Source organism: Schistocerca cancellata, chromosome 3 (assembly GCF_023864275.1).
Source record: "Schistocerca cancellata isolate TAMUIC-IGC-003103 chromosome 3, iqSchCanc2.1, whole genome shotgun sequence".
Taxonomy (NCBI): domain Eukaryota; kingdom Metazoa; phylum Arthropoda; class Insecta; order Orthoptera; family Acrididae; genus Schistocerca; species Schistocerca cancellata.
In genome coordinates this window covers 197,930,107-197,955,166 of record NC_064628.1, presented here as the reverse complement: position 1 = coordinate 197,955,166, position 25,060 = coordinate 197,930,107, and the positions used below count along the sequence as shown (strand labels likewise).

Below are 25,060 nucleotides of genomic sequence, written 5' to 3'. Positions count from 1 at the left end.
ATAGGAGGATATGCATTTCCGGCGTTACAAGTCTTCTAAAAATATTATACTAACTGCAATATCAAAAATACAGGAAAACTGAAGTAAAAGGAGAAACAAGTGTTTTTATCCGTGCAGCAATTAGCAATTTGTGATGACACAGTGAATTTTAAAGGCCAAAGCTGTATACTGGCAATCTGAAGTATTTTGTTTGCGGTGCCACTGTACTGATCTCGATAACTGATTAAACAGGTGGGTATAAAAAAACGACTGACAACCGGAGGTGAGCAGAGCTGGAACGAGAGATGATGAAGCCGACACTCGCCCTGTGCCTGCTGGCTGCCGTCTGCAGCGCTGCGCCTTCCTGGAAGTCGCGAAGAGTGAGAGCCGACCCCGCCGGCCGTATAGTGGGCGGCGAGGCGGTGGACATCACCCAGTACCCGTGGACGGCCGCTGTGGTGTACGGCGGCTCGGACGTCTGCGGCGGCTCCATCCTCAGCGTCAGATGGGTGCTGACGGCGGCGCACTGCCTCACCGGCAGCAGCACCTCGTACGGAGCTCGGGTCGGCACCACAACGCGCGGCACCGGCGGCAGCGTGTTTGACGCCTACACAGTGATCTACCACTCCAGCTACAGCGAAGACACGGTGGACTACGACATCGGTGTTCTCGACATCTTGGCCGAAATTCCGTTTAACGACAGAATCCAGGTAACATGTTTCCCTCGTGTGCAGTAAGAGATAATAAACGTAAAATGCAGTTCTTCGTCAGCGCTCAGCTGCATTCCTGCTTTAAATACACAGCACTACCCAGGGAAATCAAAGGTCCCAGGTTTGAGTCCACATCTGGCAAACAATTTTAATATGATTCTTGAGTTTCTCCCGGTGTATTTCATAATCAAAATATCCACGGGTGTACTGCCGGTCTACAGTGTCCAACGGGCACAATATTTCGGCGATCATACATGTCGCCATCATCAGGTGAACTGACGGACAGAGCTCCTGTGAACGTGCCGGTACGGAGATCCGTACGCTATGGCTGCTCAGGGGGAACTGGGTGCGGTCGCGGCGGCGGCCGATTTAAATACCCTCCGCCCGCGGCGCACTCCTTCCGCCGTCCGCGCCCCGCGCCACGTTCGTGCGGTGGAACAGATTGTCGGAAAATCACGCTGTGTAGTATGAACGCACGAGGATTCTGGTACAGACGTCGAGATACTGGGACAGCGTTGTTAGAGAGGCCATCGAAATTCGCACCAATGACGACCTCATAAACCGTGACTGTGGCTATAATCTTAGCAAGGCTTGGGAACCAGCGATTGGGTTAATCAAGAGTAAATCGAGGAAACGTATAGTTGTGGCGACCATGGCGGACAGAACCATCACACCGACGTCATCTCAGACGCCGTCGCAATCTGTTCCACCGCGCGACCGTGGCGGTCGCGCGATTAATTTTAATATGTTAGGATGTTTCAAATCAGCACAAACTTCGCTGCAGACTGAAAATTCGTTCTGGGTTTAAATATTTTGTTTGTAAGAACCGTGCTTTTGCCATCTATCTTGACATCAGATCACTTAATCTATTATCTGCATTGCCATCAGTAACATGACCACACACGTTATCATATCTCTTCACACATTGGTCTTCATGTTAAGCGCTAAGTATCACTGATTTCCGCTATCAGTATTCCATTCACTCGTCTTTTTAACACTTTAATAAAATATGTTTCATCATGTCACGTGTCTCAAAATACTGTTTTGGAATCAATAGTTTCAGTCAGAAAGGAATATTTCCTAGATTTTTGCAGCTTTCTTGCTGACAATATTCAGCGACTCTTCACAAACATGGGGTTTGGAGGCTTGTCTGGTCTGTAACGTAGGATAGATGGTGACCTATGGTATCCATGCCAAAAGAGCACAATGCTGGGCGTTCGGTTCTAGGCGCTGCAGTCTGGAACCGCGAGACCGCTACGGTCGCAGGTTCGAATCCTGCCTCGGGCATCTATGTGTGTGATGTCCTTAGGTTAGTTAGGTTCAACTAGTTCTAAGTTCTAGGGGACTGATGACCTCAGAAATTGAGCCCCATAGTGCTCAGAGCCATTTGAACCACAATGCTGGTGCACGCACAAGTGTTTCGGGGCACATCGTTCATCGTACATCATTGAACTTGGAGCTCCGCAGAAGACCACTCCTATGTGTTCACATGTTGACCAACGACATCGACAATTACGACTGCAGTGGGCACAGGACTATCGGCATTCGGTCGTCGATCAATGGAAACGTGTCGGCCCTTCTAGTGAATCACATCTCCACAAACGCCGCCATCGAGCTAAACGGCGGCTCGAAACGTGCAGCGCTCAGGGACGCAGGCTAGTGGGAGCACTCTTATGCTGTGGGAGACATTCTCATGCACATACATGGAACTGCGTTAGTAATCGAAGACACCCTGACAGCTGCGAACCACCTGCGTCTCTTCATGCTTGATGTCTTCCCCTATGGCTGATGTTATCTTCCAACAGTATAACTGTCCGTGTCTCGAAGCCACAACCGTGCTGCAGTGGTTTTAGGAGTTTTGTAGAGAACTTACGTTGATGTCTGGGCTGCAAATTCGCCTGATGTAAATCCCATGGAACCCATTTGTGTCGCTAACTGGCGCCATCATCGCACACGCAAATCAGCGGCTCGTTATTATGCGAATTGCATGACCTATGCGTAGACATCTAATACAACATACCTCCACAAACTACCAACAAACTGTCGGCTCCCTGATACGTAGAATCAGTGATGTATTTTGTTCCAAGGATGGACAGACAAGCTATTAACAGGCGGTCATAATGTTTTGGCTCATCTGTGTAGATGTAGATGTAAATTTAGTCTACCTATTAAGCTATCAGTCCATCCATTTATAGGCACACAAAACTCACAGAAGAATGTTGTCTCTTATTTACCGAGAAATCAAAAGACAGAATCCCTGCTACTGGTTGTCTCTCAGTAATGTATCTTCGTATGAGCCCCTAATTTTCTCATTGCAGTCAGTTGGCAAGATGTATGTGAGAGGTTGTAAAATGTTTGCCCATAACACTTACAAGGAGCGGTATAGAGCTCAGCTCTCAACTGCCCTTTCATCACAGTATCTCTTAGTTGCCATATTGTCACGAATCTTCCAGTCTTCGATATATAGCAGTTGAATCTACCTGATTTCGACAAGTAAGGGATCTCTCCCATCAAGTCACAGATATCTACTATTTTTTTCTGTAAATCTCATCACGTTCTGACAGCAAATTTCCATTAGTAAGAAGCCTGTCTAGTCCTCCACGTGTCACTGTTTAGGTATGGAACTATCACATGAGAAAAATACCACGCTAACGTCCAGGAGGAAAGTCCCAACCATGTGGAGTATACGTGAACTACACAAAGAAATTCAGAAGCATAACACCTAGAATTATCTATATCAAATGATTGTCTATAATTATCCCACTGTACGTGTCCTAATCCCGTTTCTCGTTTTCCTGTGCAGCGCTGTGATTACTGAGCTAGACATACAGCAGTGTTATGTTGTCAGAGCCTTCGTTGATACTATAGAGTTTCATGAGGAATACATCACTTTTTCAAACGGACCACACTTCCATAACACGAAACTAATAGTATCACAGAGCTTCCAATACTCTATCCATTGAATCGTTTACGTACAACGGTGCAACAGCCTCACCTCTATGCATAAGTCAGAGCTACTGCAAAAGTAGGGGAGATTCAGGACTTAATCACAGCTTTGCTCATATTTTTACCCTCCTTTTCTGTTTTATAGTGGACCGAAAATGACACTATTCCATCTAGCGCAGAGTAAATCCACATGGGTAACACACATATGCGTAGTGCTAGTTACTTATTTAGAAGCGAACCCAGTACTTACACGCTTAGCCAACTATCTAGTTCACCAGGTACAAGCGAGACCAAATCAATCTCAATGTCTCCTCCGGCAACACCAGTCACCTTAGTACCTCTTATCTCGAACCGAATTTTAGTGCAACAGTCTCTGGGGGACATACGGAAGGGATTTGCGGCCACTCGTCTCCTACAACCTCACATCTAGTTGGGTGTATCTCGTCCCCCTTAAAAATCCATGCAAATGAATCTGAGCCTGAAAAATTCTTCTGCTTTAGCTCACCGACTTGTCAGTTCTTAGTGCTTGATTGCTTCCCTTAAGATTCCACCAAACGAATCCAAACCAGACATTTACATTCTACTTCAGCTCACTCACGCATTATTTACTACAAAAATCGCCAAGGGGCCCGGGTTCGATTCCCGGCTGGGGCAGGAGATTTTCTCCGCACAGGGACTGGGTGTTGTGTTGTCCTCATCATCATTTCATCCCCATCTCCGACGCGCAAGCCGCCCAATGTGGCGTCGAATGCAATAAGTACTTGCCCTCGGCGGCCGAACTTCCCCGAATGGGGGACTCCCGGCCCACAATGCCGTACGCTCATTTCCATTTCATACTACAAAAATCACTGATAACACAAGGAAAACACTGATTAGCTAAAAAGGGATAATAAACGGTCGCCAGCCCGCTAGGGCAAAGAATCTCCAGAATCTTGAGGAAGGTAATGGCAAAGATATTTCAGCAATTAATCACTGGCGTGGCAACAGAAGGTCGTCACACTATTGCGCAGCACAACAGTTCACGAGAAAATAAATGAATCGGAAAGCACTGAGTTTGCAGTTGCTTCCTCTGAAGTACAAAATTTTGAAAGTAGCGTTAAATGAAATTACTGGTTAAATAAATGACTGGCTTAACTTAAACTTCGTTATGTAAAGAAATAACTTTTAGTAACCTCAGAGTAACGCGACGAAAAACTTAGAAAAAGGCAAGCAATTTACTTTTTATTATTGAAAGATTGAACTGAATTTACTTTACGCAAATGAGCAGTTGGTTTCACTTTTAAAATAACAACAATAAAATACATACCAAGCCAGCAGAAGTCACTCGCTAAGCTAAATACAGAAGAAATGAAACTGCGCACTCTTAATTTGTGATGTATCCCTAGTAATTAGTTTTGCCAGTGAAATTATACGTTACTTCAAGTAGCCTTTGCTATGCAATACAAGAATGAACAGTTGATGTGGAAGAAAATCTAGGCAGAAACTGGTCTCTAGTAAACACTGTAACTGGCAGTAAGTAGTTACTAAAAATGGTTCAAATGGCTCTCAGCACAATGGGACTTAACTTCTAAGGTCATCAGTCCCCTAGAACTTAGAACTACTTAAACCTAACTAACCTAAGGACATCACACACATCCATGCCCGAGGCAGGATTCGAACCTGCGACCGTAGCAGTCGCGCGGTTCCAAACTGCAGCGCCTAGAACCGCTCGGTCACCCCGGCCAGCGTAAATAGTTACTTTTCATATTCTTATGACACTCGGTGATTGTATGGGAAGGAAAATAATGTCTGAGGACAATGACAACACAGGTGCCCTACAAGTTCTAACTATTGCAAGTTATTATTCGAGTTATTCATACTTTCTGAAAGAAATGTTGCTGGGCACTGCCAACGTGAGTTTATAATTTTGTACTTAACAGACTTACGTTGTTGTAGCTGTGCGGACCAGGAAGAATGTAAATGGTTAAAATGGCTCTGAGCACTATGGGACTTAACAGCTGTGGTCATCAGTCCCCTAGAACTTAGAACTACTTAAACCTAACTAACCTAAGGACATCACACACATCCATGCCCGAGGCAGGATTCGAACCTGCGACCGTAGCAGTCGCGCGGTTCCGGACTGCGCGCCTAGAACCACGATACCACCGCGGCCGGCAGGAAGAATGTAGCCGACGACAATGCTGAGGTGCCGTTGTTGCTGCTGCTGTTCGATGAGAACCCCGAGTCGTCCGCAGAGCTACGGATAGTTATGGGTAGTAGCTTCCTCCGCCTGTCCACTCCTACCATGCTCTCAATATTCGCGGGTTAACAAATGAAGCGCGTCTACATTGGCACGAGCATGGCTGCACTCCATGGCGGCGGGAACGCGCAACTAATACTTCCGCCCTCTTTCATGACTCAAGCTGCTCTACTTCCTCTCTGCTCGTAACGTGACAGAGATAAACAACGGCACAGCTAGTACCATTTCCTCGTTGCTATCGATACGATTCAATAAAGTTCTCTTGGCTTTTACCCAGAAATTTACAATATTTTCATTATAATTACGATTGATTATATACAGTAAAAAATAAATACACTAACACAACGGTTTCGTATTAAATATAGTTCCTGTATCACAGCTTACAGCTTCAGAATCAAAACTACAGCGCAAGAGAGCACGTTATCAGCGGTTATTAAACGGCAAACATTTTGGATGGTGCAGAAGGTATCTTAATCTGCATTTTCCGTGTTACAATACTACGCTGCATTGGAATCAGATGCATGTTACATAGGTCCCAAACGACTGTCAGGGAATTTAAGTACAATAATGCTATGTAGGGTACTTACTTTCCTAATTAACAAATTGTCCAATGAAACTATAGTCTTGCCTCGTATACATCCCATACTGATTTTTGAAGCCGGCCGAAGTGGCCGTGCGGTTAAAGGCGCTGCTTCGGGCATGGATGTTTGCGATGTCCTTAGGTTAGTTAGGTTTAACTAGTTCTAAGTTCTAGGGGACTAATGACCTCAGCAGTTGAGTCCCATAGTGCTCAGAGCCATTTGAACCATTTTTTTGATTTTTGAAATTTACTTCCATGTCGCTAGCATTCAGACAGGATCAAACTTGAAGAGTCCATTCCCACAGTTATAAATCATAGCTCTGAAACCTAGTCCTTTTTTAGCGGAGGGACCTTCCTGTCAAATTCCTACAGAAGGGGGAAGAGCCTGCGGTACTGACACTATCAAGAAGGCAGATTACCGATCAGATGGTGACTACATGTTTGAAATTCGGAGCAAATAATCAGAAGCTATAGAAAAAGAACTGTAAGAACTGGAAGCTCCTGCGGTATTCTAAACAGCTGCTTCATCAGAATAATAATTTTTAACGTCAGCCATTTCCAGCCTTTATGTTTTGATCGCAGGGCTTTAGCTGCTTTCCTGCTACCACATTTTAGATGAGGTGGAGTTTAACAGTTCAGCTGCTAAAATGACATATAGAGTTATCACTTTTTCTACATTCTACACTCCAACTACTTGACAAAGGATGCTATTTCTGGCTTACATCGACCCCTGTACTGCTACACTGAAAGATCTAAGAGTTATATTTTCTTACAGTTTTTTCCAACATACGAGCATTATCAAGGATATCCTTATCACATTCTGACAGAAGTGGGGAAAGTCTGTGACACAATCGCTGCGAGGAAAGTGGATTTCCGATGAGGTGGTGAATAGATGTTTGAAATGTTAAGAAAACAAATATAAGCTATAGGAAAAAGAACTGTTAAGAACTGGCAGCTAATGCGATGTTCCAGAAATCTGCCCCGTCAGAACAGCAATTTTTAACGTCAACCATACGATAGTGTGCTACATTTCTCGTTGTGATAGGTCTATACCAAGTCAGTGACGGGTGAAGGGCTAGACAGCCCTCTAACTGCTGTCGGAACGTAAAGGGATTTCGAGATTCGTGATAATATGGCGCCGGCCGTAGTGGCCGAGCGGTTCTAGGCGCTACAGTCTGTAACCGCGCGACCGCTACGGTCGCAGGTTCGAATCCTGCCTCGGGCATGGATGTGTGTGATGTCCTTAGGTTAGTTAGGTTTAAATAGTTCTAAGTTCTAGGGGACTGATGACCTCAGAAGTTAAGTCCCATACTGCTCAGAGCCATTTGGTTTGATAATATGGCATGTAACAGATACTGTGACGAAAGGGCAGTTGAGAGTTGAGCTCTACATCGCTTCTTCTAAGTTTTATGGGAAAACACATTACGACCTCTCACATACGTCTTCCGAACTGACTGCAATGAGAAAAATGGGGGCTAATACGAAGATTTTTACCGAGAAACAGTCAGTAACTGAGGTTATTTCTTTTGTTTTCTAGATAAATAAAGAGACAACATTCTTCTATGAGTTTTTGTGTCTATAAATCGATGGACTGACGTCTCAATGGGTAGATTAAATTTACATCTACATCTACACTGAAGCGCCAAAGCAACTGGTATAGGCATACGTATTCAAATACAGAGATATGTAAAGAGGCAGAATACGGTGTTGCGGTCGGCAACGCCTATATAAGACAACAAGTGTGTAGCACAATTGTTAGATCGGTTACTGCTGCTACAATGACAGGTAATCAAGATTTAAGTGAGTTTGAACGTGGTGTTATAGTCGGCGTCCGAGCGATGGGACACAGCATCTCCGAGATAGCGATGAAGTGAGGATGTTCCCGTACGACCATATCACGAGTGTGCCGTGAATATCAGATCTCAGACGTCGCTTCGGCTGGAAAAAGATTCTGCAAGAACGGGACCAACGATGACTCAAGGGAATCGTTCAACGTGTCCGAAGTGCAACCCTTCCGCAAATTGCTGCAGATTTCAATGCTGGGCATCAACAAGTGTGAGCATGCGAACCATTCAACGAAACATCATCGATATGGGCTTTGGAGCCAAAGGCCCTATCGTGTACCATGACGACTGCACGACAAAAAGCTTTACTCCTAGCCTGGGCCCGTCAGTACCGACATTGGATTGTTGATGACTGGAAACATATCGTCTGGTCGCACGAGACTCGTTTCAAATCATATCGAACGGATGGACGTGCACTGGTATCGAGACAACTTCATGGATTCATGGACCCTGCATGTCAGCAGGGGATTGTTCAAGCTGGTGGAGGCTCGGTAATGGTGTGGGGGGTGTGCAGTTGGAGTGATATGGGACCCCTGGTACGTCTAGATACGACTCTGATAGGTGACACGTATGTAAGCATCGTGTTTGATGACCTGAATCCATTCATGTCCATTGTGCATTCCGACGGACTTGGGAAATTCCAACAGGACAGTGCGATACCCCACACGTCCAGAATTGCTACAGGGTATCTCCAGGAACACCCTTCTGAGTTTAAACACTTCCGATGGGCACTAAACACCCCAGACATCAACATTATTGAGCAAATCTGTGAGGCCTTGCAACGTGCTGTTCGGAAGACATCTCCATCCCCTCATACGCTTATGGATTTATGGACAACCCTGCAGGATTCATGGTGTCATTTCCCTCCAGCACTACTTCAGACATTAATCGGAGTCCACGCTACGTCCTGTTGCTGCACTTCTGTGTGCTCGCGGGGGCTGTACATGATATTAGGCATGTGTAACCAGTATCTTTACATGCATACCTCGCAAGCCATTGCACGATTTGTGGCGAAGTGTTTTTGTACCATTACAAGACTTTTCCTTTCCTGTTCCACTTACAAACAGAGCGAGGGAAAAAAGTCAATCTCTATGCCTCTATGCCTCTGTATGAATGTTAATTTCTCGTATCTTATGTTCGTGGTCCTTATGTGAAATGTGGCGGCAGTAGACTTCTGCACTCAGTTTCAAATGTCAGTTCTCTAAATTTTCTCAGTAGTGTTCCTTGTAAAGAACATCGCCTACCCTCTGGGTGTTCCCATTTGAGTTCTCGAAGTATCCACCCACTAATTTTGCAGGAGCCAGTAGGAATTCTTCTACAGGGCTTATTCTGAGGAAAACCCAGGTCGTTAGTCTCATACGCGTTTGGGATGGGGTGGTCAGCAGACAGTTATTTTGCTATTGTTATTGGGTCAGCCTTTCTGGCTTGTTTCGGAAACACGTCTCAGAAAGTTCCGGTTTGCATGTGGGAGGAGGGGAAGCGTATTGTTCAAAATCTTGATATTTACCCCAGTGCCACTTAAGTGCCCAGTCCTTCTGATAAATATAGGACAACTTTTGCGAGTCTGGAGTCATTAACATCTGTCGGGCGTGGTGAGTGGTGGCTTGTCAGCTGAGAGTAGTACAGCACCAATGTGCAGGCGGAGGTTCGCAATCTAGTGGCAGTGGTGACAGCTGTTCGCATGCAGCCTGGCTGCGGTGGAGGAGACGGCGGAGGAGGTGTAGCGGGGGTGGAGAAGAGAGTGAAACATGCTGCTGCTCCATTCACCGTCAGGGTGCAGCAGGATTCGTTATAGGCCAAAGCATTATGACCACTGCCCACCGTGATGCTGGATGTGGCTTGGTGGCATTGCCAGCACGTGAATTTTTAACAGACATATACAAGTGGAGCAGACACAGACAGGTAATCACCCAAGCAAAAATATGCAATGCAAATGGGGAAATTCATTGATATAAGCGACTTTGATAAAGGGTAGATTACTACCACGCAGAGCATGTGAACGAGTATCCTGTAAATGGCGAAGCTGGTGGAATGTTCGCATTCTGCTGTCATGAGCATCTGTGGAAAGAGGAAGAAAGGACAGTAAGACAACCACTAGGCGCTAAATGGTTAGACGTCCACGACTCTTCACAGAATACGAGGTTCAGAGGATTGACTGCTCAGTAATGCAGGTGGTTGGTGATCTGTGGCATCTCTGCCGAAAGAGCACAATGCTGGTGCAAGCACAAGTGTTTCAGAGCCGCCGTTCAAGTTACATCGTTAAACTTGGAGCTCTGCAGCAGACCACCCCTACGTGTTCACATGTTGACCCAGCGACATCGTCAATTACGGTTATAGTGGGCTCAGGATAATCGGGATTCGACCGTCACTCAATTGAAATGTGTTGGCTCTTCGAGTGAATCACAATTTTGCTACACTAGGTAGATGGTCATCTCCACAAACGCCGTCATCGAGATGAACGGCTTTGCGGAAAGTGCCGTGCGCCATGGACACAGGCCGCTGACAGCAGTATTATGCTATGGGAGACATTCTCCTGCACGTGGATGTGACCTGTGGTGGTAATCAAAGACAACTGACAGCTGCGAACCACCTGCATCCTGTGATATTATTGGATTTCAGACATTTTGCATATGAGAAAAGGACAGCCATCGAGCTGTAGTTTGTAATGATACTAAGCATGACAACGCGAGAGTAAAGAAACGAAATCTGTTTATAACGTGCGCCTATACCAAGACGCGCGGCCAGCGTTTAAAAGGTACTTTTAAACACTGACTCGCTGGGCGCAGATATTTAAAATCATTGCCGCAGCGCTTGATAGCAAGAAGCTGCGAAACAGAAGAAAGAACAATTTATCATTTGTTAGGAAAATTCTAGAGTCTTTATAGTTAGTTGTACTTCCGGTCGCCGATATGTTAACATGTACTTCATTACCTTTGATGTTTGGTCGCCGACTTGTTAAGACGTGTTGTGTAGCACCGCTACAAGTTATATTTCATTTAGTGCGAAAAACCACGTTATCACCAAGAAAAAAAACGGTTTTGTAAACCATGTGACGATAAAAAATACTTACGCGCACGCCAGGACATTTAATTTTTACAAAATATCACACATACAAAAGCAACGATTGTTGGACTGCTCCATGTATGAGAAAAACTTAAAAATGTAAGTTTTGTATTCATTGTAAATTTGTTAATGTTTATAGTTTAACGCCTTCGTTCTTTGAGAATGTATTGATGCTCCACTGTACAGAAAATCTATGCTTATTCTTTTCTTTAAATTAACCACAAATAATGTTTATGTTTAAATGAACTTTGTTACAGGTTCGCTCTTTATCGCGGTGTCTCGATTGTGTTTAGGAGACCATTAATGTGTTCAATTTCCGATCTGACAACTTTTTTTACAAAATTTCACTGTTTTGCATTTATTTCCAATTTTTTATTATTATTATTCAAATAGGTCCCTTAGGTAATTTCATTGAAGAGTCTGATTGCGTGAAAGCAATCCGGGTTAAGAGGTCATTTGAGAAACTATTTTCGCGCAATCAATCCGTACGTCTCCTGAACACAATCGAGAACCGACGCATCGGTGATCATTCATTAATTTTTCTCTCTTTCCAAGTCGTACCAGAAAACGGCCAAGGAGAACTGCCGTGAGTATGCAATCTAGTGTTAAAGGTTGCATTCTTTATCTTGTCGGCAAACATTGCCATAAATTATCATCATCAATGTTATATTTGGTTAAATGTGAAAAAAAACAAAAAAAAACCTTTTAACGCTAGAATCCCTGAACGCTTGATGTCTTCCCCGATGGCAATGTTATCCCTAGCAGTATAATTGTCCGTTTCTCGGAGCCAGAACAATGCTATAGTGGTGTGAGGACATTGTAATGAACTCACGCTGATGCCTCAGCCACCAAATTCGCCTGAAGTAAATCCTATGGAATCCATCTGGGTCGCTATCCGGTGCCACCAATGCATACACAAATGAGCAGCCCATTATTTAAACGAATTGCATGATCTTTGTTTAGACATCTAATACCACATTCCTCCACAAACCTACCAACAAACTGTCGGATACCTGATATGCCGAATCAGTGATGTATTTCGATCCAAGGGTGAGCAAACAAGATATGAACAGGTGACGATGTATCCTGGCTCTTCAGTGTACTTCCATCAGCATGACAAAGCAACCAACACACAGGACATAATTAGCATTAGATATCTTTAGGTATTTGACGACGATTGCCACCCATTTTAGTATCGGAGGAAGCGACTACCTACCCTGTTGGGAAGCCCTCACAGACATCACGGAAGTGTCTGCAGCGTAATCAAACTACATGAAAAATATTACTCACCATGCAAAGAGGCTATAATGATCAATTTAATTAATTAGTCAGTCAATTTGATGTCAATGACGCGCTGCTGGACGGCTGAAATGGAGTGCGAGAGTACCATGGATATGATTCGCGACGTGGAATGGTAATCATGCGTTTTTGAGCTGCAGCGAAACCTTTTAATGAAATATCAGTCTCCCACCTACACAGGAAGAGGTGCCGATCATAATGAAATCAGCAGTATTACCGAATTTATAAAGTGATACATAACATTAACCTAATATTTACAACTCCGCCGGCCGTGGTGGCCAAGCGGTTAAAGGCGCTACAGTCTGGAACCGCGCGGCCGTTACGGTCGCAGGTTCGAATGCTGCCTCGGGCATGGGTGTGTGTGATGTCCTTAGGTTAGTTAGGTTTAAGTAGTTCTAAGTTCTAGGGGACTGATGACCTTAGAAGTTAAGTCCCATAGTGCTCAGATCCATTTGAACCATTTACAACTCCTCTATGCTGCTACTTTAAGATTTGTCAACGTTAGGAGAGTTCGAAAGTGAGGAGACTTCCTGTGCTATTAGCACTCCGTCATGAGTAAATAACAGGTTTAATATTCTAGTCCTGTGATGCAGGACGTAACAGTTATTAAGTTGATAAGAACAGATTTTTTTTGCCTGATGAGAGAATATTTAGAGGAAATATAGCGTATGCCATACTGTTGTACAAAATTTTCACAAAAAGTAACGATACTTTAGCAATGTGATAACATAGGTATGCTCTGATTTCTTCCGACTTCGAAAATAACTCGTATAAAAAGGGTGAATCTACATTTCACGTGAGAAATTCAAGATGTATGGACAAAAACATACCCATTTCGGATTGGGTAAAGTGGATTTTTAAACTGGGGCCTCTATGTCAGGGGTGCAGTTGCAGTTACAGCTGTATGTCCAAGTCGCACCTGCTTTGTCTCGCAGTGCGCCACAGCCAGCTGTAGAAGTGGCCACGAGGCTTTGGTCGACTGGAAGTCGTGGTTTAATCTTGTGCAACCAACAGATACAAGGAATACTCCAAACTGTCAGCTCTTGTCCTCAACCGTGGGAACAAAATTGGTGGCGGCGCTTGTGGCACCTTCTGGGTGGCCGAATAGCGAACTAACCATTATGCTAAGTGGCGACAGAAACGGATGTGTGTGAAGATTCAATATTGGAGGTGTTTGCACTCGATTATTATTTCCCCCATGTAAATTGATCGGTTGACGGTGGTCATGGTGACAGTCTCTCCAGATTCTAAGCATCTGGTACAACTGGGGTGTGGATACCAGGAAATGGGCGCCCAACTGCCAGCATGGCTGATGTACTTGCGGGTCTCTAGTCCGCGCCGGGCATTCCTGCAGTCGGGAGATCGAGTCCGATTGGAAAGTTGTTTTCACCAGATATGTTTAACGTAAGGTGGAACAGTTGTGGTGGAGTTGGGCTTTACAGCGCATGGAGGAGGGTGCTTGCGTTCTCAAACTCGGTGCATACAAGGCATCAGATCTACATGTGGCAGAAATTTGATTAATTGATTTGCAAAATGTATATGTCTGAAAAATATGTGTTATTACAAAGAAGAAGTATCGTAATGTGGTGGAGAGTTTAAGCAGCCTATGTGACTTACAGCTTCAAGAGCTTTTTTCCCTTCCTTGTACCCTGTAAATAGTCAGAAATTGATTTGATAGAGTAGGGCATATGGTCTATTTCCCACCTTTTTTGATATCGCAGTTGTGCCAGCTCCTCCTTTGTCTACAGCATTAGCCAGTAGGAATACAATATTCTGATGAGGGATGGAAACCTCACTCAGTGTGGTTGGGCATGTTGATTCATGCAGGTGTTCACACTTGAGAGAAAGAGAGACAGACAGACAGTCAGACAGACAGACAGACAGACTGGAAGCAAGACTGAAATTTCCCAGTCAAAGGGTTTCTGTGACCTGATGCTTTGTTTGCGGGCCACGAGAACAGTTGGGTGACTCTTGGGTGGCTTGGCAAGCAAAAAATTGGACCTGTATCAGTGTGTGTGGCTCCCAGCGGTAGCGGGTTATGTGGCCCCTAACAGCAGTTTCTCTGCCATCTCACAGTCAGTATGGAGGATGGGCACTACACGTATGCCAACGCATAGCGATGTTAGCGGTGTGTGCTGGGACTTACAGTCTCGGAATGCGTCGTTAGCCATTAGTCGCCTGCAGTGAACAGACCTGTTGACACTCAGTGCTCGACCTCACGCCACCAGTGCCTAGCCTGCAGATATTGATGATAGTGCACCCAGTGCCCGGCTGGCAGACATATATGTGGGAAACTCAAAACAGCGGCTAATGTAACACACTTCATTCCATTCCTTGGAGCTTACGGTTATTACATCAAAAAGGTTCAAATGGCTCTGAGCACTATGGGACTTAACAGCTGTGGTCATCAGTCCCCTAGAACTTAGAACTACTTAAACCTAACTAACCTAAGGACACCACACACATCCATGCCCGAGGCAGGATTCGAACCTGCGACCGCAGCAGTCGCGCGGTTCCGGACTGCGCGCCTAGAACAGCGAGACCACCGCGGCCGGCTATTACATCATAGAAAGTGGGTGGTGGGGGTGCAGATGTGAAGAGCTGAATGCACTTTTGGCTATGGGCAGTCACCTTCAGGCCACTGCATTGGGGTGTAGGGGTGGTGGAGTATTTGGTGTGTTGCATGGGACACCTCAAGTGTCGCTTCTTTCGTCTATGGGCTCTGGTACTGAGGCTTCTCCTAGTACACCTGACAGTGCATCTGTCCTCACAGCAGAGTTAACGATGGGTAGTGAGACGTTTGTGTCACTCGAGGTGGAGGGGCATTGTGGAGACCGGTTGTCCGGCCTCACCCATTCACCCTGTGGGTGTACAGGTGTCCGCTCTTTCAGCAGGGTCCCACTACCACATGGGAGGAGAGGTTTACTAGTTGCTGGGAGCTCCAATGTGAAGGTGTATTATGGAGTCCCTTAGGCAGACAGCGTTCAGAGCTGGAAAGAAAGCCAATGTGCACGCAGTATACCTGTTGGGGCTACTAGAGATTCGTGCATCTCTGAAAATATCAATGTATTAAGCATACAAGTACTACTAACGTCATGCATCGTGAAAAGAGCTAGCAGAGAGCCCAAGAAAATTCTGGTCCAATGTAAAATCGCTGAGTAGGTGCTAAGACCTTCGTCCAGTCACTTGTTGAAGAATCTGGAGTAGTAGTTGAAGACAGCAAATTTCACGTTCAAGAAATTGTTCACAAGGTAGAACCATACCAACATACTGTCGTTTGACCATCAAACAGAGTCCCATATGGACGACATAGTAATAAGCATCCCTGGCATAGAGAAACACCCAAAGGAATTAAAAACAAACAAGTGACCAGGTCCGGATGGAATCCCAATTCAGTTTCTCAAAGAGTACTCGGTGGCATTGGCCCCTTACTTGCTTGCATTTATCGTGAATCTCTCACCCACCGCAGTGTCCCAGGCGACTGGAAAAGAACGTCATAGGCTTCTGTGTATAAGAAGGGCAAAAGAATGGACCTGCAAAATTACAGACCGAGCTTCCTAATATTGGTTTGCTTCAGAATTCTTCATCATATTCTCAATTCGCATATAATAAATTTTCTTGAGACTGAGAAGCTTTTATCCACGAATCAGCATTGTTTTAGAACGCATCTCTCGTACATAACTCAGCTTGCCCTTTTCTCAAATGATATACTGAGAATTGTGGGTGAAGGGCAACATGCAGATGCCATATTTATAGTTTCCGAAAAGCATTTGACTCGGTGCCGCATTGTAGACTGTTAAAGAAGGTACGAGTAAGTGGAATAGGTTCACAGATATGTGAGTGGTTAGAAGACTTCTTTAGTTACAGAAGTCAGATTGTTTTCCTCGCTGGCGAATATTCATCAGGGACAAGGGTATCATCAGGAGTGCCCTAAGGAAGTGTAATAGGGTGGTTGTGATTCTCTGTATACATAAACGATTTCACACACAGGGTTTGCAACAATCTGTTTTTGTTGCTGATGATGCTGTGATATATCTAAGGTGTGTATGTTGAGTGACTGTAGGAGGATAAGATCCCTTAGACAAAATTTATAGTTGGTGTGACGAATGACAGCTAGCTCTAAACGGAGAAAAATGTAAGTTAATGCGTATGAGTAGGAAAAAAGAATTTGTAATTTTAGGATACGGTATTAATAGTGTCCTGCTAGACACAGTCCTGTCATTTAAATATCTGGATGTAACATTGCAAAGCGATATTGAATAGAATGAGCTTGTAAGGATTGTGATAGGAAAGGCGAATGTTTGCCTTAAGTTTATTAGGAGAATTCTAGATACTTGTGGATCACCTGTAAAGGAGGCCGCAAATAGGACACTAGTGATACCTATTATTGAAAACTGCTCGAGTGTTTGAGATCCATATTAGGTCGGATTAAAGAGAGACACTGAAGCAATTCACAGGCGCACAGCTAGATTTGTTACTGGTAGGTCTGAAAAACATACAAGTGTTATGGAGATGCCTCAGGAACTCAAATTGGAATCCCTTAAGAGGAGGTGACGTTCTTTTCGAGGAGCTCTATTGAGAAAATTTAGAGAATCGACATTAGAAACTGAGTGCAGAAGGATTCTACCACCGCCAACATACATTTCGCGTAGGGACCATGAAGATAAGATACGAGAAATTAGGGTTCAAACAGAGGTGTGTAGGTAGACGTTTTTCCTTCAGTCTGTTTGCGAGTTGAACTGGAAAGGAAATGACTGGCAGTGGTACAGCGTACCCTCTGCCATGCGCCTTAAGGTGGATTGTGGAGTATTGGTGTAGATGTAAATGTAGATGTACCCAAGTGGGAGAGGAGAGTGGGGCGGGGGGGAAGCCCTGCTTTCTGCAAACTGTTTAAGTAAAGAACACACAGACTGAGTTGAACAATATACACCATTGGCCATTAAAATTGCTACACCAAGAAGAAATGCAGATGATAAACGGGTATTCATTAGACAAATATATTATACTAGAACTGACGTGTGATTACATTTTCACGCAATTTGGGTGCATAGATCCTGAGAAATCAGTACTCAGAACAACCACCTCTGGCCGTAATAACGGCCTTGATACGCCTGGGCATTGAGTCAAACTGAGCTTGGATGGCGTGTAGAAAGACAGCTGCCCATGCAGCTTCAACACGATACCACAGTTCATCAAGAATAGTGACTGGCGTATTGTGAGGAGCCAGTTGTTCGACCACCATTGACCAGACGTTTTCAATTGGTGAGAGATGTGGAGAATGTGCTGGCCAGGGCAGCAGTCGAACGTTTTCTGTATCCAGAAAGGCCCGTACATGACCTGCAACATGCGGTCGTGCATTATCCTGCTGAAATGTAGGGTTTCGCAGGGATCGAATGAAGGGTAGAGCCACGGGTCATAACACATCTGAAATGTAACGTCCACTGTTCAAAGTGCCGTCAATGCGAACAAGAGGTGACCGAGACGTGTAACCAATGGCACCCTACCATCACGCCGGGTGATACGCCAGTATGGTGATGACGAATACACGCTTCCAATGTGCGTTCACCGTGATGTCACCAAACATGGATGCGACTATCATGATGCTGTAAACAGAACCTGGATTCATCCGAAAAAATGACGTTTTGTCATTCGTGCACCCAGGTTCGTCGTTGAGTACACCATCGCAGGCGCTCCTATCTGTGATGCAGCGTCAAGGGTAACCGCAGCCATGGTCTCCGAGCTGATAATCCATGCTGCTGCAAACGTCGTCGAACTGTTCGTGCAAATGGTTGTTGTCTTGCAAACGTCCCCATCTGTTGACTCAGGGATCGAGACGTGGCTGCACGGTCCATTACAGCCATGCGGATAAGATGCCTGTCATCTCGACTGCTAGTGATACGAGGCCGTTGGGATCCAGCACGGCGTTCCGTATTAACCTCCTGAACCCACCGATTCCATATTCTGCTAACAGTCATTGGATCTCGACCATTGTGAGCAACAATGTCGCGATACGATGAACCGCAATCGCGATAGGCTACAATCCAACCTTTATCAAAGTCGGAAACGAGATGATATGCATTTCTCCTCCTTACACGAGGCATCACTACAACGTTTCATCAGGCAACACAGGTCAACTGCTGTTTGTGTATGAGAAATCGGTTGGAAACTTTCCTCATGTCAGCACATTGTAGGTTACGCTACCGGCGCCAACCTTGTGTGAATGCACTGAAAAGCTACTCATTTGCATATCACAGCATCTTCTTCCTGTCGGTTAAATTTCGCGTCTGTAGCATGTCATCTTCGTAGTGTAGCAATTTTAATGGCCAGTAGTGTAGTATTGTCAGTTGACACTGATTTGAATTTAGTTTTGTGAGATCCTTTCTTTCCAGCAGTCCAGTGCGGACTGAGTCTTTTTCTCGCCAATTTCTAGATAGGCAAGGGAGGGGGAAACTGGCGTTGGGGAGGGGAGATTTGGGGAATTTCCTTGGATGGGGAGAAGGGGCTCGGAACTGAACTGGGGAGAGGCTTTAACAAAAAGTGTTCTTTTCCCCAGAGGGGTGGGGGAGGAGAAAGGGGAAGTTGAGTGGTGAGGGGTTTCCTCAGAAGGATGGGTTATTCCCAGGGGATCACAAGTCAACTCAAAGGTGTCATGAATCAATTAGTATAATAATAGGTTAAGGCTGAGAGGGGAGAGGGAAGGCGAACTTAGCAGAACAATAGGATAAGGGACCAATGGGATGAGGATGAGTGAAGAACCACTTAGCAGAGCAAAAGGTTAAGGAGAAGGGATGGGGAAGGAGAATGGTGGTTTAATTGACCAATTTAATTAATTAACATATAAATTTGATATAAAGGGTGTCCCAGAAACTTGCTACTTCACTACTGGTACAGAGGCCTGGGGTGGATGGCCTCTACATGTTCAACACACTTCCTCCAGTGCACAGGAAATACACGGATTCCTCAGGAAAGAAATTCCTGTAGTGGTGTGCGCAACCACTCGTGGACTGCCTGTTGCGCTCTTCATCGGCGCGAAATTTCTTTCCTCCCATAAGCCTGTTTGAGAGGTCCAAACACGTGTTAATCATTTAGGACATGGTCTGGCGAGTATGGTGAATGAGGAAGAGTATCAAAGTGAAGATCTGTAATGATTGCAACTGTTGTACGGGCAGTATGAGGTAGAGTATTGTCATGCTGCAAAATGATACCTGAATTCAGACATCCACAACAATTCGATCTGATTGCAGGTCGAAGATGATTTTTCAGCAAATCGCATTATGATACAGTGGTGATGAAGATTCTCCTAGGCGTGTGGCATTCAAAAGTAATGGCTCGTTGATTCCTGAAGAGAGTTAGCAAATTGTTGCATCCTGAATTTTTTGGGTTTTGGAGATGAAGAGTGGGGCCATTACTTGCTAGCTCTCTCGGTTTAGGGTCAGTGGTAGTGGACTCATCTTTCATCCCTGTAATGACTGTCAACATCACCTTCCCCTTCTAAGCACCGCAGAAGTTCATTGTGGACATCAATGCATCGCCCTTCCAGTTCTGGATTGATATGTCGTAACACGACTCTTGCAGACATTTGGAAAAAGTAAGCAGTTCATGAAAATGTGACGTCAGCCATGTTTAAGGGCATTTCCATCACAATGGCTTCAGATGCTCTAGTAAATTGTTGTGTCACAGCGGGGACCGTCTGCCACCCGTCATACAGTTTCTGACCTTCATACTCCACGATTAGGCTTGCTGCAGTGAAAAACATGCCTCACCATATTGGACTATCATTCGCCGATGGATTCGTACCTCACTGCTCAAAAAACGGAGAAAGCCTGTTCTTACTGGAACAAGTCGCAAGCAGTGCAGCAATTGTAAACTGGCATTGTGACAGAATTTCGCTTCTCCGCGGTATGCTATCACACGTTTGGCGTTCAATAAAGCACTGGTAACTGTACGGCAGTTAATTGAAAGATATGGCGGGAAATCAAATGTTTATTACGTTTGCCGGACCATGACTTGAACCTTTGCGTGTTGCAGACAAGTGCTCTACCGACTGAGGTACCCGAGGGCGACTCCTGACCCACCCTCACAGCTTTAGAGCCGCCAGTATCTCATCTCATACCTACCGAACTTCACAGATATTCTGCTGCATACCTTGCGGGACTAGTACTACTGGGAAAGAGGACATAAGCTGTAGGCCTGTAAGGAATGAAGGTGAACTTCCATGAAGTTTATAAGGTAGGAGATGACGCACCGTTGGAAGTAAGGCTCTGAGGAAAATTGGCAGCTTGGATGGTTCCGTAGGTAGAGCACGTGCCCACGAAAGGCAAAGGTCCCAGGTTCGAGTATAGTTACGGCACAAAGTTTTTATCTGCCAAGAAGTTTCAAATCAGATACACTCCACTACAGAGTGAAAATTTATTCTGGAAACAATCCCTCAGGCTGTTATTAAGTCATGTTCTCTCATATCCTTTCTTCCAGGGGCGCTAGTCCTGCAAGCTATGCGCAAGAACTTCTGGGAAGTTTGCATGGTCGGAGATGAGCTACTGGCAGAAGTAAAGCTATGACAGCGAGTCGTAAATCGTGCTTGGACGATGAAGAATGTAGTTTGTGATTCCGCATTCCACACTTGCGTGGACTTCATTGTTCGGATTCTGCACCTACTGAAGTTTTCGGTTAATTTCATGGAATACTGGAGCTTCTATGAACACGATGCGTCCCAGACCGATGCGCTGTCGTCATCACGGTTAGCAATTTAAGGAAACAGTTCTGAGTGAAGAGAATAAAATGTTCTGCAAAAATAATAAATACATCATCTACAAATATATACACGTGTATATTCTATTATTATTATTATTATTATTATTATATGTGTCAAGGCCCTTTACGATCACGTATAACATTCTGCCTCATTTAAGAATTCTTTCTGATCTTTCACGATTTTCTCAGTTTTTCTCTGTGGAGTCTCTTTCTATGCCGGCCGGATTGGCCGAGCGGTACTAGGCGCTACAATCTGGAGCTGCGCGACCGCTACCGTCGCAGGTTCGAATCCTGCCTCGGGCATGGATGTGAGTGCTGTCCTTAGGTTAGTTAGATTTAAATAGTTCTAAGTTCTAGGGGACTGATGACCTCAGAAGTTAAGTCCCATACTGCTCAGAGCCATTTTTTTTCTCTTTCTATCTTCAGTCCACTTTGTCCCTGGTTTCTTTGGGACTTCATTCTCTGATTTAACCTTCCACTTGTACATCTTTTCTTGTAAAGATTTCTGTCTTCAGTTTCTGTTGGATCGATTTGTGCTCTTTATCGGTCAAGTTTGACTTGTGTGATCCAAGGCACTGTTCACTAGACCACTCGTACGTATGTCAGAATTCTCTTGGTGAGTCTTGTTGGTGGTAGGCTTCTGATGTGCCGGTTGAACTTTAACCTTCTTTTTCTGATATCTGCTACTTGGTTTGACATCTTCTCTGTGTTTTCCCCACTGTGTAATCTGTATGCCTTTTCTGTCAGCTTTGGGCCGAGAATTTCTCATGATTATGCGTTCTTCCTTCATTAGCCTACCCATGTGACTTTTCGTATGGAGTGTTAGAGTCCCACTTGCATGCAGTATTTCAGGCTTGTTTACTGTGTTGTAGTATCTGACCTTTGTTTGTATGGACATGCTTTCCTCATTATATGTGTAGTGTTCTGCTGTAAGCTCTCTTCATTTTTTGCAGTCGAGTCTTCCGTGAGACCTTTTTGCCTCCTGTTGGTTCGAGAAGTTGACCTAAATATTTGAAATGTGTAACTCTGTTTATCTTGTCGTATTTTGTGCCTAATTTTTGTGTGTTTAATTTTGAGCATAGAATTCAGACTTCCGGAAGGAGATTTGGAGACCAACTACTTCTGCAAATTCTTTAATATTTCTGTTTGTTTAGTTGCTGTATCTTCGTTATCCGAGAATATGGCCAGGTTCTTCTGTGAAAGTTATGTTTGCAATTTCTTTGTCCTGGGATTTTCCTAGTCGTGTTGGTTTCTAGTGTCCTTGGATTTTCAGTTCTTTTTCCCATTACGTCATTACTCTGTCCAGCAATAGGTTGAACAACAGTACACCTTGGGGTACTACAATTTTGATCACGAAGGGATCAGAGATGTCACCCATGAATTTAATTTTCGATGCTGTGCCAGCCAATGTCTGTTTGATTAGTCGTAGTGTTACGTGGTCGAGTCTCCGTTCTTCTAAAATGTTGAACAAGCGTTATCGGTCAACAGAATCGTACGGCTTCTTGAAATCTATGAAAGTGCAAATGATCGGAGTATTCCTAATAGCTTTGTAGTTTAGAATTATTTTCAGATCGAAGATCTTTTTTGTGCATGAACAACTGGGGCAGGAGCCGGCCTGGTAAAAAAAGGCGAAGGTCCTAGGTTCGAGTCCCTTGAAGGTCCCAGGTTCGAGTCTCCGTCCGCCACATAGTTTTAATCTGCAAGTAGGTTTCAAATCATCGCGCAATCCGCTCCGGAGTGAAAATTCGTTCTGTTTATCATGTTTTTAAGTTTCTTCATTTGATTCCCCCCTCGTTTATGTATATTCCGATCGTTCAGATAAAATCCACTGGGAACACGAAGGTAATCGGTCTTAAACACAGATATCTGAGTCAGAATGTTTACTTCCTGTATGTTGGCAGCCTGTGAGCCTAGCGACGTCGGAGCCGGCAGCCGGCACGCTGGTGACCGCCACAGGCTGGGGCGCGCTCTGGTACGACGGGCCGGTCGCCGAACACCTGCAGGCCGTCACGACTTCCATCGTGGACAGAGCCTCGTGCGCCGCCAGTTACGCAAACCTCGGTCTCGACATCACGGAACGCATGATCTGCGCCGGCGATCCAGAGGGCGGCAGGGACGCGTGCTCTGGAGACAGCGGCGGACCCCTGGTGGAGGGATCCACGCAGTACGGCGTCGTTTCCTGGGGCCACGAATGCGCTCTGGCCGATTACCCGGGCGTCTACGCCAACGTCGCTGCCCTGCGCTCCTGGATCAGCGAAACAACGGGCGTGTAGTGAGTTACACTCGACCCTGCCGCTAGGGCACTTGACGTTCTCAGGGTATGAGATAGCAATGAAGGCTTGTGAAACTTCTCTGAGATTGCATTATTGTGGATGCCCCAGGGATTAATTTTCTGGCATAAAGAAATAAATAAAACTGTTAGTAAAACCTGTCTCCACATCACACCTACATATCAATGTCGCTATTAGGTTTTGAGTTGTAACCCCTACCTTGCCTGCTTCCGAATGTGGAAGGAAGGTAGAGAATGTAAAGAATATAGTCGTAATCACCCACCACTTCCCAGCAGAACATCAACTCAGTAATGTTAATTGAAATCAGCCGAGTAGTACTTGTTAGTTCCTGTTGTGACTTTCTATTACTGCAGATTGGTGTTGGAAAGAAACGCAAGTTACAGACGTGACCCAATGTCATTCTGAAAAGGCGAGTGCATAATGCGATCGGTCAGTCGCGTTAAGTTGCAAGGTTAATTGAAGGTCGGACTTCGCTTCTGAGAGACTGCAGATTCATTGATGCACAAAAAAAGATCTGATAATTTGTTAATCAGTATTTCGATCATGTCAGAGGCGGACGGGTTCCATGTCTACATCTACATCTACATTTATACTCCGCAAGCAACCCAACGGTGTGTGGCGGAGGGTACTTCACGTGCCACTGTCATTACGTCACTTTCCTGTTCCAGTCGCGGGAAGAACGACTGCCCGAAAGCCTCCGTGCGCGCTCGAATCTCTCTAATTTTACATTCGTGATCTCTTCGGGAGGTATAAGTAGGGGGAAGCAATATATTCGATACCTCATCCAGAAACGCACACTCTCGAAACCTGGACAGCAAGCTACACCGCGATGCAGAGCGCCTCTCTTGCAGAGTCTGCTACTTGAGTTTGCTAAACATCTCCGTAACGCTATAACCCTTACCAAATAACCCTGTGACGAAACGCTCCGCTCTTCTTTGGATCTTCTCTATCTCCTCTGTCAACCCGACCTGGTACGGATCGCACACCGATGAGCAGTACTCAAATATAGGTCGAACGAGTGTTTTGTAAGCAACCTCCTTTGTTGATGGACTACATTTTCTAAGGACTCTCCCAATGAATGTCAACCTGGCACCCACCTTACCAACAATTAATTGTGTATGATCACTCCACTTCAAATCGTTCTGTACGCATACTCCCAGATATTTTACAGAAGTAACTGCTACCAGTGTTTGTTCCGCTACCGTATAATCATACAATAAAGGATCCTTCTTTCTATATATTCGCAATACATTACATTTGTCTATTTTAAGGGTCAGTTGCCAATCCCTGCACCAGGTGCCTATCCGTTGCACATCTTCCTGCATTTCGCTGCAGTTTTCTAATGCTGCAATTTCTCT

The 25,060-nt window shown here is 45.0% G+C and overlaps 1 protein-coding gene across 1 annotated transcript; it reads left to right on the top strand.

The window, feature by feature from the left end:
• The first annotated feature begins 284 nt into the window (after positions 1 to 284).
• Positions 285 to 23,800, top strand: LOC126176221 (trypsin alpha-3-like). Its single transcript, XM_049923365.1, has 2 exons — positions 285 to 689; positions 23,313 to 23,800. Exons 1-2 carry the CDS (start codon positions 285 to 287, stop codon positions 23,682 to 23,684), a joined length of 777 nt encoding a protein of 258 aa, XP_049779322.1. The 3' UTR covers positions 23,685 to 23,800.
• Positions 23,801 to 25,060: the final 1,260 nt, after the last annotated feature.